Genomic DNA, 18469 nt, shown 5'->3' with positions numbered 1-18469 from the left:
TATTTTTAAAGAATACTTCAGTAATTATTTAATCCAAAATAATTAGCAAAATATTGTAGCTGTGAAAATTGGCTGCGATAATAAATGCATGGTTACAAGTCAGAAAGATTAATACTTCTTCAATAAGACAACATCTGGTTAGTGTGTGGAAACCGGACTCTAAGCAGCATTTGTTTAAGTCTGTCTTTTTTATTTCTCCATAATTGGCACCTAGTGCCAGAAAGGTTTTGAATTTGATAGATAGATTCCCAGGGAGGCTGTGGGGAAATAATGCAAAGTTGTCCTTGTAATCCTGTTGCCTAAGGCTAACTCTTTTGAGTGCAGCCACTATGGAGATGACTGCAACCATGAGACTACAAAATAGCTGAACTGTTCCGATGCTCACTGAGATTTGATTTCCCTGATTCCTAGGAGAGTCTTATACCATAGTTTCCTGTATAGACATAGGAACTGGCCCTGCTTATTTCTCAGGAATGTTTGCAACTATTCTTTAGAAGATAATTTTTTTTTTTCCTCTCCATATTTCTGCTATGGCTAACTAGAAATTTGGTCTCTTAATATCTTAAAGTATAGCATCATCATGGATAATGTTAACATTATACACTTCTCTGAAAATATTTGTAAACTAAATTAAGGTATTTCTGTAAAATTGCCCTGCTGTTCTTTTTAAAACTTGTATTTTTGACCATCCTTTTTGTTCTAAATATAAAAATGTAATTGTTACATGCTCACTGAAGAAGCATTGGATACTGGAGGCTACTTACAGAGGTAGAGTGCCAAGCAAATTATTTGCTGTTGTAGTTTCTTGACAATGTAGGTAGAGAACGAATGTTGACTAGCATGTTTATCTTTGGGCCAAAAAAAGGAAGAAAGCTACAAATAAAAATCTCATGGTTTTGTGCATCACTACTTGAAGTAAATGGTGAGAAAAAACAATTAATAAAAAGTATAGTCTGTAATGGAAATGTGGTTAAAATTTTGGTTTGAATGAAAGGGCTCAAAATTATCTTACTTTGTACAAAGAAATTCCTTAGCACCTATACTTTCTTTTAAGGATTTACTTTAATTTGCTAAGCTGTTGATACCACTGTAAAATACTGGTTTACATATTTGAACATGCAGTAAAGATCTGTGTGTGTGAGCTCTGCGTACCCTCAATTATTACAGGAGGAAAATATGAGAAGAGAGATAGACACTATTAAAAATGAGCTGAATTCCCTTAAAGGAGTTCATAGACATCTTGAAGATTATCATCCTCCTCAGGGAAATCGGCATTCTGAGCAAGTGAAAAATCTGCAGGTAAGTGTCTCTAATAGCTGCAGTACTTTCCATTTCCTGTAAAAAATATTAGAGAATGAGAGACGTGACACTTTTTCTAATCTGGCTGTCATGTCCACTGATCGTCCTTTGACATTGCTAAACCTAAAAATTTATCTGATGTAATCAGAATAATGATCCAAGATCCCATTAAAACTTACTGTACCCAGAGAATGTTCCCCTTTATTCCAGAGGGGCACATATACCAGGTTGCTTTTTTTTATCATGACACAGCTGGTGAGTGAGCCAACAAGGGAGGGCGCCCGCTGGACCTGTGGTTTGTGAACAGAGAAGGACTTGTGGGTGATGTGATGGCTGGAGGCTGTCTTGGGCACAGCGATCACAAAATGATAGAGTTTTTGATTCTTGGAGAAGTAAGGAGGGGGGTCAGCAGCACTGCCACCTTGGACTTCCGGAGGGCAGACTTTGGCCTGTCTGGCCTTTGGCCTGGCTGACAGAATCCCTTGGGAAGCAGTCCTGAAGGGCAAAGGAGTCCAGGAAGGCCGGACATTCTTCAAGAAGGAAATCTTAAAGGTACAGGAGCAGGCTGTCCCCATGTGCCAAAAGACGAGCTGGTGGGGAAGAAGACCGGCCTGGCTGAACAGAGAGCTTTGGCTGGAACTCAGGAAAACAAGGAGAGTTTATGACCTTTGGAAGAAGGGCCAGGCAACTCAGGAGGACTACAAAGATGTTGTGAGCTTATGCAGGGAGAAAATTAGAAGGGCCAAAGCCCAACTAGAACTTAATCTGGCTGCTGCCGTAAAAGACAATAAAAAATGTTTCATAAATACATTAGCAACAAAAGGAGGGCTAAGAAGACTCTCCATCCTTTATTGGATGTGGGGGGAAAACATAGTCTCAAAGGATGAGGAAAAGGCTGAGGTACTTAATGCCTTCTTTGCCTCAGTCTTTAATAGTAAGACCAGTTGTTCTCTGGGTACCCAGCCCCCTGAGCCAGAAGACAGGGACAGGGAGCAGAATGAAGCTGCCATAATCCAAGGGAAAATGGTTAGTGACCTGCTACACCACTTAGACACGCACAAGTCTATGGGGCCGGGTGGGATCCACCCAAGGGTACTGAAGGAACTGGCAGAAGTGCTCACCAAGCCCCTTTCCATCATTTACCAGCAGTCCTGGCTAACTGGGGAGGTCCCTGCTGACTGGAGATTAGCTAATGTGACACCCATCTTCAAGAAGGGCCGGAAGGAGGACCCGGGGAACTACAGGCCTGTCAGCCTGACCTCGGTACCAGGAAAGCTGATGGAGCAGATCATCTTGAGTGCCATCACACGGCATGTAGAGAATAACCAGGGGATCAAGCCCAGTCAGCATGGGTTTATGTAAGGCAGGTTCTGCTTGACCAACCTGATCTCCTTCTACGACAAGGTGACCCACCTAACGGATGAGGGGAAGGCCGTGGATGTTGTCTATCTAGACTTCAGTAAAGCCTTTGACAGCATTTCCCACAGCATTTTCCTGGAGAAACTGGCTGCTCATGGCTTGGATGGGCGTACACTTTGTTGGGTAAAAAAACTGGCTGGATGGCCAGGCCCAAAGAGTGGTGGTGAATGGAGTTTACTCCAGGTGGCGGCCGGTCACAAGTGGTGTTCCCCAGGGCTCTGTGCTGGGGCCAGTTCTGTTTAATATCTTTATCAATGATCTGGATGAGGGGATTGAGTGCACCCTCAGTAAGTTTGCAGATGACACCAAGTTGTGCAGGAGTGTTGATCTGCTTGAGGGTAGGAAGGCTCTGCAGAGGGATCTGGACAGACTGGATTGATGGGCTGGGGCCAACTGTATGAGATTTAACAAGGCCAAGTGCAAGGTCCTGCACTTGGGTCACAACAACCCCATGCAACGCTACAGGCTTGGGGAAGAGTGGCTGGAAAGCTGCCCAGCAGAGAAGGACCTGGGGGTGTTTGTTGACAGCTGGCTGAATATGAGCCAGCAGTGTGCCCAGGTGGCCAAGAAGGCCAATAGCATCCTGGCTTGTATCAGGAATAGTGTGGCCAGCAGGACTAGGGAAGTGATCATGCCCCTGTACTCGGCACTGGTGAGGCCGCACCTTGAATACTTTGTTCAGTTTTGGGCCCCTCACTACAAGAGACATTGAGGTGCTGGAGCGTGTCCAGAGAAGGGCAATGAAGCTGGTGAAGGGTCTGGAGCACAAGTCTGATGAGGAGCGGCTGAGGGAACTGGGGTTGTTTAGCCTGGAGAAAAGGAGGCTGAGGGGAGACCTTATCGCTCTCTACAGCTACCTGAAAGGAGGTTGTAGCGAGGTGGGGGTCGGTCTCTTCTCCCAAGTAACAAGCAATAGGACGAGAGGAAATGGCTTCAACTTGTGCCAGGGGAGGTTTAGATTGGATATTAGGAAAAATTTCTTCACCGAACGGGTTGTCAGGCATTGGAACAGGCTGCCCAGGGAAGCGGTTGAGTCACCATCCCTGGAGGTATTTAGAAGACGTTTGGATGAGGTGCTTAGGGACATGGTTTAGTGGTGGACTTGGCAGTGCTAGGTTAACGGTTGGACTCGATGATCTTAAAGGACTTTTCCAACCTAAACAATTCTATGATTCTATGATTATAGAAACTTGAGATGTTCATTACCTCATTAATAAATTTATACATAATAGATAGCAATTATCTTAAATAATCTATCTTTACTAAATCCTATTGCACAAACATATTTTGCATGGGTGTTTCTTAAATACTGTGGCAGACTCATCGTCTGCATCTGTATATAAGTTCCCTGGAAGTGTGGAAGTCCATTTCTACTCAGAGGAACTAATTTCAGCCTCTGTAACACGGGACAGATCAGAAGATTCATTTTATCAACATATAGATTATCTAAGGTCTTCAGTTTTAGTTTAAAAAAACAACCTTTACTTCACTTAGCATCTTTAATAATCATCAAAGGCATAGCAAGCTCAACAAGTAATGAATGCAGGAGTTAAGACTGTTTTATGCAGGTTGAACTAGAATTGAGCTTGCATTGCTGGGTGAACCAAATCCACATTCAGTTCTATATTCAGAACACATACGAGAAGTCAACAAGTGGTTAAGCACATGAAGATGGTCTTTTGGAGCAAAAGGAAGAGCATGTAGCCCTGCAGCTATATGTTATCCCTTACTTAAACTGAATTGCAAATTTATATTCCAGTCTTTTATAAGACTGAAAAAATGGGAAGAGTCATAAGCCATAAGAAAAACCTTCCCTGCACATTGAGTGTATTCTGTTGTTCAGCTGAGTATTGGTTATATCATTTTTTCCATTAGTTTTTACATCCAAATAATAATTTATCATTCAAAGAAGGGAAAATTCATTTTGCATGTATATGATTTCAGTGTTAGGAAAATAGGAAGACAGTAGGACTGTAAAGACAGATTATTTTTTTAGAACTAGTCTATGAATTGTCAGTAAAATGAAAAACCGTAATAATATTTTTAAATTTGGAATAATTTAAAATTAATTTCTTCACAATACATGTTTGTATGTTTATAGCTCACAAGCATACATATATATACACATATATGAATATATACACATACATATCTGCTGGTGTGTGCTTAATAATGCAATGGAAGTTAGACTTGAAATGAGTACTCATCGTGCCAAAGCTCCATGAATTCTACAAGGTGTAATGCAAATTGTATAACTTTTAAAAATCATTGTTTCTTTGAATGAAAACGAAATATGAATTATGTTTAGGATGCAGAATCAATGCACACAATTGATCATTCATGATAAACAGTACTTGTGCTTACTAAGATAACCCTCTGTGTTTGAAAGTAGATAAGCTTAAAGCATATGATCATAAATGCAAAAAAAAGTCTGAGATGTCTTCTAAATATATATCTTACACTATCTTATGGCAAATTGCCATACCACTTTGTGTTGTATGATCATAAGATTTCAAAAGCTAGGCGGGTTAGGCTGAGTCAAATCTCCAGTGGACCACTGCCAGGAAATTACAGGAGCTGCAGCAGATCATATTGATTATTCTAATTTGTGGAATTTCACCTTGTATCAGTAATGAGTCAGTGTCTAGTAAAACATAAAAGGGTAAGGTGTTGGCTATGATTTAGATCTTGACTATGGCTCCAAGTGTTGCAAGGAAATATGCATACATTTATTTTTACACCTAGTGCAATCTGAAATCCCTGCGATTATTTGTGGGGCATGAAATTTAGAATGTATGTAAACTTCTTCATACAGCTCACCTGTGGAATAGTAATTAAACAAAGGCCTTTTTTAAAAGAAAGGTACAATGTCAGACCTCATTATAGACTCAAATTGCAATTTAGTTTAACTTGACCATGCTTCACATTTAGTTTAATATGATTTGTAATACAGCTGTGTACCATTAGAGAATAGGGCTACACCTAGCAATGGGTTATTGTGATTCTTTTGTGTGTATATGTACAGGGAGATCTGTTTTTGAGAAGGTTTTGAATTTCACAGTACAAAATATTCTCTTGAGGTAAAGGTCATCTTAGGTGTATGTATGTTGCTTAGTTTTTACTAAATCACAGGGAAAAAATTGAAATCCAAGTTTGAGAGTTTTGATATGTGGGCATTTTAGTTTATGCATCTTGGACCTATTTTTGAAGGGCTGAACAGCCATTTGAAGTTAATGGAAACTAGGTTTATTCAACTCATCTGAAAATCTGGAAAGGAATCATGTAAGCTTTCTCCCTTTCTAAGAACACTTTATCATGTTTGTTTCAGATGCATTCAGCAGTTCAGCCCATGCCAACAAATGTGGTACGTTCCACTGTAGTAGCTGTTTTATACCTGTACAAAAGAGTAATATGCACAGTTATATTGTGTTGTTTGGTGTTTCTGCCTAAAGAAACAGCTCCTAGAAGCAAGAGTTTATAAAAGAAGTACAGCTTTCATGAAAGAAAAAGGAAATTTCTCATATTTGTATTTGAAAAGAAAAGCTTGAAAATGTGATGCCAAGGCTGTATATAGCCAAGAAGCAAAATTAACTAATTAAAAACTTAGAAAACAAAAAAGATGTAACATTTACAATTTCCAAATCAGAATGACAGCAAAGATGATAATAAAGCATGAGGAAAAGAGACAGAAATTTCAATTGAAACTTCAAATTGAAGATGGAGTATTTGCCAGAGGAAAACTATTTTTAGGACCCTCCTCCATTCACCATGACTCTTCCCTCCCTCAAATCAGCAAAGCTGGGAGCATCAGGATGTTTCTGTGACCTGTAGAAAATTGTTTCCTGCAGATTTGTATTCTACATCATCTACTATGCCACCATTGCAATAATCCCATTTTTTACCAGTGCTGTCTACGCACCTCCCTCCATTTTGCAATATAGTCTGTCCTCCCCACACACCCAATGCCCAAGCACAGCACTTGTAACTCCCTCCCACACCCCAGCCTTCCTTTTGCTACACCTCCAGTCACCCAAGTATCTTCAGCTTTTTCTCACACCTTTTATGGACTAAGCAATACCCCTGCTCCCTCCCACATCTACCTACTTTTATATCCTGTCTTTAGAGCAAGAGCCAGCATGTGCTCCTGCCTTCAGCTGCCAAACAGCTGCTGATGATAAAGGATGTACCTTCTTTTCCTTTTTGGTGGTGTTTTATTAGGGTGTTTCTTCACTATTCGGCTCCCAGTTTTCACAGAAATTTATCGAATGCAACTTTTCAAAAATAAAGACAAATACAGTTGCACTAGTAGACCAGTGACTTTAAGTAGATGCATCTTTCAGGCTTCTACTCCTGTTGAATTTGACTCAAATTCAGGTTAAAAAGCCATCTGGGAGACAATGAGGAACTGACTGACAGGAATTGCAAATTCATAAGCTTTATTTGCCTATGAAATGAAGTTAAACATCCTCGGGGGTTTGTTAGAAAAAAATAGTGCTAATATGTGTGTGTATGCACATGTGTTTCAGTGTAATTAGCAATCATGCAGGTTTTTTTCTGCATGTAATTACTGAGCAGGTTACTGATTTAGCCAACAGACAGAGGGAGTGACTCAGTCAGCACATGTACACCACATATTCCTTCCTCTGAAAAATTCTGTCAATCTGTATAACTTTTCTCTGTGGACTGTAATACAGCAGGACCTAATTTCTTTCCTACTCTTCTAGGGTATTAGTCTGCTTTTTTTCTCCATTTACTTTAACTTTGTATACTTCAGGTGAATGGTCTTTGGTTTCCATCAGAACTGTAAAAATAATTTTAAATCTAAGACCTGAACTTTAAATCTAATCAGTCACTCTAGTAAATTATTAAAATATGTATAATCTTTTGTCTTTTCTTATGCTAGAGTGGTCAAGAACACTCAAAAGACAGTGAAGTACAGGCTATTCAGAAAGAAAATGAGTGTATGCAACCTATAATAAGAAAAGACTGTAATTTTGGACATGATGAAGAAACAGAAGTAAAAAACACAACGGACTACTTTTTAAGCACTGAGGAATTACAGATAGAACAAAGTAATAACATCATATGGATAATAGAGATAAGTAGTATCATTGAAGAAAGGATAAATGTTTACAGATACAGTATATGACAAGAGAATGCTTGAATCCTGAATTAAATGTTTTTGTACTAACAACAGTAAAATTCTTGGTGTCAGTAGTGCTAATATATGATAAATTAATAAAGCTCTGAATGAAAGCACAGTACTTCTAGTGGCTGCCCTGGGACTCTAAGTAAGATCCGTGTAACCCCTCAAGCTGTTGCAGTACTCTTTCTGCGTGCCATTTCAAGAAGCAAATAGGGGTTAGGAAGAACTATAATGTGTATAGAAGTGTTTGGAAGCAAAACCAAGGACTTTCCCTTTCCCATAAAACAATGAAAAAAGGCAGAAAGAGAGTGATTGCGCTGCACAGGACAATGAAGGTCTGTTCATGTGGACAATCGTAATACTTTTCTATACAAAGCACTTTGTAACTCCAGTAAGTAATTTTTTGTAGTAATTTTTTGTAAGTAATATTTCGCGTTTCATTGTTCACGTGGGCAATCATAATACTTTTCTATACAAAGCACTTTGTAACTCCAGTAAGTAATTTTTTTGTAAGTAATTTTTAAGTAATTTAAAGGAAATGTACTTAGTCTCTAATGCTCTGTCTCTAAAATGTAGCAAAGATAAGTGGAAATGTAAAAGCTTATTAAGGGCAAAGTGACTGCTTTAAAGGATCAGTGCTCACAGCCTTTGAGTGTATCTTTCAGAAAACACCTATCTGATATTGAAATGCTTGCTATTCCTCACTGGCCCGCTACCATCAAGTCATAGCATATTCCTTTTGGTATGAACATAGTCCCTTAAACAGTTTTGTTTGGTTTTGTTTTCCATTTAGCTAAAAATGCCACTTTCAAAAATAAAGACAAATATAGTTTCAGTAGTAACTAGTGACTTAAACTTTATGTAGCCACACAATGGTTGATTAAGTATGTGTTATAATTTCATAATGAAGACCCCTTTCAATAATAAGGCTGACAGATATCAGTTGGGAAATATTTCAACTATAAGCCATATCTAAAATCTACAGAATGTTAATATTATTTTATGTTTGAACAGCTTATAAATATTTTTCAAGTTACCATAATACAATATTTATCTTCAGTAACTTTTTGATAGACTTGTGTGTGTAATGTAAGATAAGAAAAATCAGTATCGATACTAATCTTCAGTCTATCTCTTTGGAAATTTTAAACTGTAAAAATAAAGCAGTACTTAACCTCTGGGTTACCTATCACTAACTAGAGAATATGCTTATTCTAACAGATTTACAAGTTCTTGAAAACAGTTTTAAGGATGAAATTAATGTTGCTAGCCCTTATGAAGAAAATCAAAGGGAGGCTTCTCCCAGGAATACCCTCTGCACAGATACTGATTTAATTACCCAAGGACAGACCTCGGAAATACATGTCACTGAGTGCAAAGAAGCAGAAAATCTAGGAGCAACCTGTAGAATGTTACTGGAGGAAAACAATACAAATTTAGAACAAAAGCTACAGGACAGCACTGAGCCATTGGCAGCATGCCACACACAAACAAGAAAAGTCTTTTTGGATGGTACTGACACTGTAGGTGTCTACAAGAAAAATGCAAGTCAGGAGACTGACTCTAGCAAGCAAGAATTGTGCAATACTACAGATGAATCAATTGGTACTAAGGCAGATGAAAAATCAAATACCATACAACACAATGAAAGTGTCCTTACACATGAAGCACCCAAAAACGGGTCTGAAGCGGTTCTTTGCACTGAGAAGAATGCTGTGACTGACAGAAGTACAGATAATCATCAAGCTAAGGAATTAAGTTTTGACATCCTATCTTATACTAAAGAAAATTCTCAAACGGAATACCAAAAATGTAGCTTGCTGGACAGTCACAATTATGTAGGTAATGGATTACATAAAACAGAAAAAAACCTGTTAAATCTGAGTGGTTTACATAGAGATAAACTTCCTTTTAAACAGACACACATAGATGCTGAAGACAGAAATTACGATGACGATGCCAGAAACATAAGCAGAAATGGTGCACTGATTAGTACCGGTGTTCCAGCAACTGATGCTCAAAATGTACCAACCATTTATTGTGCTAATGCAAGCAGTGATGATGCCACAAAAGCACACAGTGATAATATGTCTCTTGTAGGTATTTTCAACTTATGCCCCCCAAAAATAGAAAGAGGGGTAAATGTGGATGATGTGTGCAGCACGCAACCTGAACAAGACAGTACTGAACAAACAGGGAATGATACAAATATAGGTACTTTGAATGCTGAAGCCATATCTCCAGTAAAGGCTGATGGTCTTGAAAAAATTGTTCATAAAAAAACCCCAACAGATAGAGTTAGTACAGATAAACTAATTCCATGTAAAAAAGTTGATGATGATATTCAGATACACTCTGTCAAAAATGGACATTCCCTGGAGATTAATAATTCAACAAATAACACATTGTTAAAAGAGAAAAAAGACTCACTGAATAGTACAGTTCCAGGAAGGAAGTTTGCTGAGGGTCACCTGAAAGAATCATGCTCTTTACCCATGAGAACATCTGGAAATTTAGTAAACATAAGTGGAAGGTCATCCTTTGATCTTTCAACCTCAGATAAAAAAGCTGAGAAAACTCCAGTATACTTAAATTTTTTAGACCTCAGTTCTTGTTCAAGAGTAAATCAAATGAGAGGTCAAGCTACATGGACTTCAGCTTCCAAGGAACCTTCCCTTTTGAAAGAGAAACTACCGTGCTTAGTGGAAAACTCAAAGGTTATTTCAAAAACACAGTGCCAAAATCTCAGTGAAAATGCTGACGGAAGAGAAACTGGACTAGGTAAGAAAAATAAGCATTTATGTTTTGAAGCATGTACTGAATATACTTAGAAAAATTATCAAAATGTGAAATTTCTGCATCTGAGTCTAGTGTAGCATTAGAAAAATGTAAACCTTCTGACATTTTAGTTATATAGCAAAAAAAAAAAAGATTTCTCTGTTAATTTATAGTATAAATGCAACTAAACAGCTTTTGTTTGCTCAATCATTTGATTAAATAAACTTTTTCTCATATTTCCCTTTGTGAAAGAAAAGCAGTGCAATGACAAACTGAATTATATAGGCATTTCTCACCCTAATGTAGAGCATACTCTATCAGGGCTCTGCATATATCTGAAAAGCACCGAGCAGCTTTTGGAAATTATTCAGTGTCCTTGTTTACCATAAAAATTAGGGTAGTTTTTGAACTAGTAGATGCTTCTTTGAATGGGGCTTAGAGAAAGTTTACTTTTTTATTGCATTGTACGTCTTTAATTCAGGTGGACACTTAAAACCATCTGAATATGTTGAATGTGTGAAAGGAGAAGTTTATATTCTTTGAAGCTCTGGAAAACACACCTAGCTGTTAAGAGTGCTCAAGGATCTTTTTCATCTCCTACTGTTGGCACTTGGTGATCATTTGCTGAGCAATATTTTGCATATGCAAAACAGTAAATATGAACTTTACTCCACCTGTTTCTAAATCATTACTGTAACGTGGAAAAACTGTTTTTAGTAATGTTTTGCAATAAAATTAGCTGCTAGATTACCCCTATATTTATTTACTAAAAGTGCTATTTCTAAACGTAATCTTTTACCAAAGTAATAAAAGTATCATCTCTATTTCCACAGTAAACTGACTCCAATACGTTTACAGATGTTCCTCTACTTCAGTAATTGGACAGAGTAAAAGATAGTGTAAGCGGTGCCTTCCTTTCTCAAAATAAAGCTTGCATGTGGATTCTATTCTTAATGCACACTCTAAGCTTAAAAAAGCAGATGATCTCTTAGGTTCTGGAAGAAATGAAAGCCCCTGCTTTTGTAGAAAAATGGAGCTTTGGGTGCTTAGATGTTTTTCAAAAGAGCTAGATCCACAATGTAGGGTGTTTGTGTCTATTTGAGGTTTTGTTGATGTAGTGTTTTGAGCTTTGCCCCTCGAACGTACAAAGAGCAGAATGGACTCCCATCCCTTAGTTTTGCAGCCAGTGGCAGTGAGACAGAAAACCAGCAGTCTCGTTTCTTTATATTGTTCTGGTGTTATGAATTAGGTTTATAGGTAATTTTGTTTCTGTACTTGGTCTCTTGCCTATGTATATTTGTATACAGGCACAAAATTTTTTGAAGTTCAGTTTCAGAAAAGTCTTTGTCCCTAAAACAATAGTGGTGGTAGCAAGGTGGCAGAATCCTGATTTCAGATAGTACACTATTTCTTTTAATAATGTGAATTTTGATACCTGTTTCAAGAAAATGAATGCAGTTATGTGATGTTCTGCACGTATCTTTTCTGTATGTGCAGAACAGACAGCACTATCTGAAGTTCTTCCATGTGCTCCGCCTCCTTTTCTTGTCAGAAATCTTTCTGTATGCAAAATACCGTAATTCCAAGAAGTGACTCTGCAAGGTTCATCCAAGGAGTTGGTAGGGATTTTGATATAACTCTAATTCCCCAAATGAGTTCCCTAGTGACCAGTACAGTCACCAGATCTCTTGAATTCTAGCAAAACTTCACAGTGAGGATCTTGGTCTGGGTCCCAGATGTGCCTCTCACTCTCATCATACTGCCTAATTTAGATGGGTCCCTACTTCAGCTTGCTGACCTCTCTGAATCCTGAACCTCTTTTGGAGACCAGAGAACCTTACTGTCAGGGCACCTAAGAGTTCTTTGTTGTGGTACTCAGCACTGCAACTTCCAAGATTTATTGTGGTTGGGTTTGGTTTTGTTTTGTTTTGTTTTGTTTTCAGATATTTTCCCAAATGACAAACCTGGAGTGGAATCCATGGTGTCCCTAAATTTTTTTTTTTTTTTTCTTACTGAAGCACAAACAGTTTAGCCATATGGGAGACCTAGAGGCGAAGAGCATTGCTGAAACAGTTTAGGAAACCTATCTGAGGGAATTCCTTTTACTGCCTAACCACAATGCAATTTACTATTCATACAACTCTGTTCCCAGAGAGCAGCCACTCCACATCAGTAAACAGAGGAATGAACTGGGAACAGGCAAGATCTTCCTGGCAAACTCTCAAAAAAGAAAACAAACACAAACTCATAACCATTTTCCTCTTCCTCCCAAGAGAAAATGACAGTATTCTTAATTAACTGTTACATAACCATGAGATAACATGTATTTTCATAGCAAAACAAAGATTTTACTATTGTAGCAGTGATCAACAGTCATCTGTGTAGTGAAAACAGCTACTGTTTGCATTATGAGTAATTGTGAAAGTACACTTGTGTTTTGACCTTGCAAGGAACTTTATATTGGTTTCAATAGAGTCTACTAGCAGTGCATAAAGCCACTGCAGGATTGGAGCCTTATACTCTGCTATGATCAATCTACTTATTTGCCCTTCCTACCTTTAGTAGACAGCTATAGCCTGATTTCCTGAAATACTAGGTATAGCCATTTACAAAAAGACTCCTTATTTAAAATGTTCTCTGTCTAAAAACCTTTGTATTTAGAATGTCTTTTTTATTACAAGTCACCCTGGAATATGATGTCAGGATGCCAGTAATTATCTATTTTTTTATCATTATCAGAAGGTGAGTCTTAAAGTAATACTGTTTGAAAAAAATATATTCAGTTAGAATATTCAGAATACATAAATCTTCTATAAATCACACTTTTAATTTGTCATTAACTTAATATGTGAAAATTATATAAAACGTTTTTAATCAGAGTAGAAACATACCTCATCTTTAGAGACAAAATAGATGCAGAAGCATGTGAAAGAAAAAAAAATGAAGAGGAAAAACCCTACAACAGAGATTCAGTGATTTAAAACAAAAATATTTGATTTTTTAAGATCAGAGGTAAACCAGAAGTTTAGTTACTTTACAATTAGTGCCTAGAGACTAAATTGCAGTTGTTACCATTTCCTTTTTGTCAATCAGGTTCTACCAGTTTTAACAGAGCTGCCGACACTTTGAATACCTCTAGTATGCACCGAGACCCCCAGGGAGACCCTAGTGAAGAATGGAATGCTATAGCAAAGACGTTTTATGATTCTTCTTTTCCCACAGAACATGTAAGTCAATTAAAAATATTGCGGAGCAGACCTCAGTGAGCTAATTCCACAGATATTTGTACAACTGTATGCATCTGGATACTTTAAGACTGAGTCAATCTCCAAAATAATATCAAAAGGGCAACAAGGCACCATTTTTCACAATTAAGGTTGATAGAAAGCAGCAGGAAAAAGTCACAGCATATGAATCAAATAGATGCTAACCAGTCTGTTTGCGAGGGGAGGAAGAGGGGAGTTCATTGTGTACCCTAATAAAAATCATCACCTACAGTAAAAGTAGGAGTTAAAAAAAAAAAAAAAAAGAAAAAAAGTAATATGTAAAAGTATAAAAACATTGTTTCCTTTATTACTTGATGTTATTTAAAAGAATCTGTGAAAGATTAAAAATTTAGCATATCTATGAATTAGAGCCTATCCGTTTATTCTGTGCTGCAGTTATGTGATGCCATATTTAGTTGTCTTATTATTTAGTAGGATGACATTACACAAATGTGTAAAAGCAGAGAATTAAAAAGAAACCTATTGTTTCCCTGTAAGACAACTTAATTCAGGATAGCACTAGCAATGGCTTATACTGCATTTTTAGATCTATGTTAAGACTGTGGAGCTTGAAGAGCTGTAACTGCTCTATTAGGATTTGACCTAATGATAAACATATTATTCAAAAGTGATAAAATAATTTACAACTGCAGTTGACCTTCCTTTTTAGAAGAGGTTCTAGAGGTATTTCTCAGGTAGTTATGGCTGTCTTCTTTGGATGAGCTTTGAGCTCAGGGTGTATAGTGTTTTCAGGTGACAAAGTTGGCTGACTTCAGCAGACTTAATCAGCTCTCAATGCCATTAGCATTCACATTCTCTGAAATTCAGAAGACTGATGTTTTAAATTACTCAACTTTCCTAACATGACTCTACTTGGGAATGACAGTGAGGTGCATTTTTCACAAACATAGTGGTGGTATTTACTGTGTCTCTCTTGCTTTTTCTCACTGAGATGGAGCCAGGAACTGAGTGAACTAAAATACCTAATCTACAGCTAATACAAAGCTGTATTTCATTATCTGATTGTGGTTATATCTACTTTGTCACCTCCAAACTAAAGCTCCTTATGTGCTGGCTAAGTAAAAGCTGAGATGGACAAGAAAAAAGTGCCTTGCTGGTTTGACCTTAGATTATTTTCCAAATACCTAATCTATGAAATCTCAGCCTGGGATATTGCAGACCACTCCCTCCCTTCTGTGTTGGTGTCATTCTAATACCTTCTGTCCTCAAATTTGTCATTTTTATGACTGATATGAAAAAGCTATTGGGAGATTAAAAATAGGCTCAGCAGTCTTTTTTGCTGCTCAGTTTATTTGTTTTGACTAACATGTATGACTCTAACTAGAGCAGACTTATGCCTTCTACAATTTGGGTAATCTCATTCAACCAAAGTACAGTACTGTAAAAAGTGATAAAAATTAAAAAGAAATGCTACAGGTGCAATTAAAATTCTAGTAAAAATATGAAGAACTGTTTTAAACATTAGTCTGTACATGCCCAAGTACCAAGGTAAGGATGAATAAGCATCCTCAGCTCAGTTTAAACACAAGTCTCTAACCATGTGTCGTGGTTTCAGCTGAGATAAAGTTAATTTTCTTTATAGTGGCTGGTATGGGGCTATGTTTTTGATTTGTGCTGAAAACAGTGTTGATAATACAGAGATGTTTTAGTTGTTGCTGTACTGGTCAAGGACTTTTCAGCTTCCCATGCTCTGCCAGGTGCAGAAGAAGTTGGGAGGGGGCACAGCCAGGATAGTTGATCCAAACTGACCAAAGGGCTATTCCATACATATGACGTCATGCTCAGCATATAAAGCTGGGGAAGAAGAAGGAAGGGGGGACATTCGGAGTGATGGTGTTTGTCTTCCCAAGTCACCGTTACGGGTGATGGAGCCCTGCTTTCCTGGAGATGGCTGAACACCTGCCTGCCCATGGGAAGGAGTGAATGAATTCCTTGTTTTGCTTTGCCTATTAAACTGTCTTTATCTCAACCCATGAGTTTTCTCTCTTTTACTCTTCTGCTTCTCCCCCATCCCCGCGGGGGGGAGTGAGCGAGCAGCTGTGTGGTGCTTAGTTGCCAGCTGGGGCTAAACCACAACACCATGCAGTCACACTATTCAGCAATGAGTGTTTTTTATGCATGTGTGTCCCATAGGTTGCTATATTGCTCCGTGCTGGCAGTAAGACACGTTTTACTTGCATTTTATTGTGAAAATGCTGAGGCCTTTTAGTTTGACAGCTGAGATTATTTTTTTTTAAACTTTATTCTAAATCCACTGTCACAGAACTGTATTAAAATGCTATATATATATTACCTAACTGCAATTACTTCACCAAAGAGGTCTAAATGCTTATGGTCTTCAGTAAAGTCTACGTAACATAGCATGGTCTTATTTCACTGGAAAATTTCACTTCCACATGTGGAAGACCTAAATGAAAGTTTTTCTCTTGCATTATTAGTACAGGACAGATGCAGCCCCATGTGCTATTCCATAGAGATTTTGACTAGTGGCTTGCAATGAAGTATGATCTGTTACTTTCTGAGGCCTTGGGAAAGAGCATGTATGTATGTATATGGCCACTAGAATTAACAGGTTGAAAATTATATTTTTCAAATGAAGAAGTTACTTCCTCATTGAAATGGATTACAATCATTATTGACCTGAAGTATCAGTATATTCAGCTGCATGGCAGTAATGTTACAGATGCAATAGGCTAAGTGAACAATTTGCATGAAGTTTATAATTCATATTTCAAACTTCAAGAAATGCTTGTGCACTGGGGAAGGAAAGTTTTAGTACAAAGTTCATGTGCTAAAATAAAGGCGGGCCTGATAAAGACTTTGTGGCTTACAGTTGGTTGGGGCACAGTTGCCTAATATTAAAAAATAATTGAGCAGAGGGGGAAGGCCTCATCTTGCGATCCCTGTAAGAGAATCACCCTAGCAAGCAGTCAAAATATTAGATGTCACATTGCAGATCCCCAAGAACCACTGTAACACTGGCTCTGTGTAACATGGCTGTGCTCAGGCAGGTGGCTGCTGCTGCATGCTGGCCTCCCCAAGAGCCACAATGCTGGATTACAAGTGGAGAACTTGTCATCCAAACAAAAAAAACTGTTTCCCTACTGTGTTGCCATATGTGTTTGATGTGGATAGATATGAAGTATCTGTCAAATAGTAATTAAAGCTGTCCAAAGAACAAAAAGATCTTTAACATAAAAAACCAACCTATCACAGACTTTGCATTAGTTAATGACGGTTGCTTTCTGATCTATGCAGAGAAGCAGAGAGGGAGTTAACACTATAAACCCTCATGATTTTGGGTTTTGTTAATCAAATGCTTGCATAGCAACAGAAATGTCAATTGCAACATTAAACTGTTTAATTTTAGTAACTGTTTTGCTAATCTGCATTCTAGTACAAGGTTGTCTTTTTTTTAATCATACTCTTCTGTACTAAGTCTTACGTTAAGGTTTGGTTTATAAAAGCTTATTTCTCATTATCAAGTTTTCTAAATTAAAGCTGAAGCAAGCATTTCAAATTAAACATATTTTTTCCAATTGACTTATCTTTCTGTTCACATTTCCTTGCTTGCTTAATGCTCAGCAAAATCCAACAATTTGAACCTTTGTACCTAAATTTCACTGGATTATTAACTGCTAAGTTTGTATTCTGTCAGGTGAAAGAAGGATTTACTGCTTTACAGCACGAGCAGAAGTCTTCTCACATGACTGCAACTCCAGCAAGAAGTGAGAGTGCCCTCAGAGATAAGGACAGCTGCTCTATTCATAACTCCATTGTACAAAACCAAATAGAAGAAATTGAGAAATTCCTGAATTTGGAGAGACTTCATTCAGCAAGAAAAAGAAAATATGAAGAAGGCCAGTGAAGATCAGTGGCAGGAAATAAAAAGCATGTCTTTTAAGCACAGATAAATCACTTATGTAAACCAGGTTTGTAGAGGTATTCCTATAGAATATGGTATATATGCACTGTGCTTTCATGTTTAATACAGCGTATAGACCTTTTATGTTCAAAGATGGATACAATCCCTATTAATAATGTTAGTTCTCTGTTTCTGCAATCAAATCCAAGTTATTATGGGTTTTGCCCAAAGTTGAAGAGTTCACAAGTTAATGTTTTAATATCTGTTAAGTAAAATTAAACGATTACTTAAGGGTACCCTTCTCCTGCTCCTCAGAAGTTTTGGCTGAAATACTTCAATTTGGTTTCTCTGTCAGACTGCTTCACTCAGTTTTCAAGCAAAATCAGCTGCAAGTGTTTCAAAAGACAATGGTTTCTACAAACATTTACAACAACTTACAGCAGTTCAAAATGGCAGAAGAACAGGAAAATCTTCTGCTTACCTTTACTGCCAAAGTATTTAAATATATCTGTTGTAGTTGATTCTGTATCAATAAGGTCTCTTTCAACACTAAAGCATCAGGTATGATTTACAGATATAAGATAGCAGATCTTGCTTCATAAAGCTTCACTTCTAACTGGTTCACCTTTTTCCTCCCTTAGGGTATAAGAGAAATTTTCTCTTACTTTACAGTTA

At 37.6% G+C, this 18469-nt stretch overlaps 1 protein-coding gene across 1 annotated transcript in view; it reads left to right on the top strand.

The window, feature by feature from the left end:
* The window catches only part of CCDC73 (coiled-coil domain containing 73), a 68942-nt gene extending 50915 nt beyond the window's left edge, over positions 1–18027 (top strand). The window contains exons 13-18 of the mRNA XM_075501440.1: positions 1168–1299; positions 6047–6082; positions 7622–7790; positions 9086–10645; positions 13736–13869; positions 17588–18027. Of these exons, the coding sequence (XP_075357555.1) occupies positions 1168–1299; positions 6047–6082; positions 7622–7790; positions 9086–10645; positions 13736–13869; positions 17588–17797 (2241 nt within the window). The 3' untranslated portion in view covers positions 17798–18027. The remainder of the gene's footprint in view (positions 1–1167; positions 1300–6046; positions 6083–7621; positions 7791–9085; positions 10646–13735; positions 13870–17587) is intronic.
* Positions 18028–18469: the final 442 nt, after the last annotated feature.

Source organism: Mycteria americana, chromosome 5 (genome assembly GCF_035582795.1).
Source record: "Mycteria americana isolate JAX WOST 10 ecotype Jacksonville Zoo and Gardens chromosome 5, USCA_MyAme_1.0, whole genome shotgun sequence".
In the NCBI taxonomy this organism is placed as follows: Eukaryota; Metazoa; Chordata; class Aves; order Ciconiiformes; family Ciconiidae; genus Mycteria; species Mycteria americana.
This window is presented reverse-complemented; position numbering and strand designations above follow the sequence as displayed.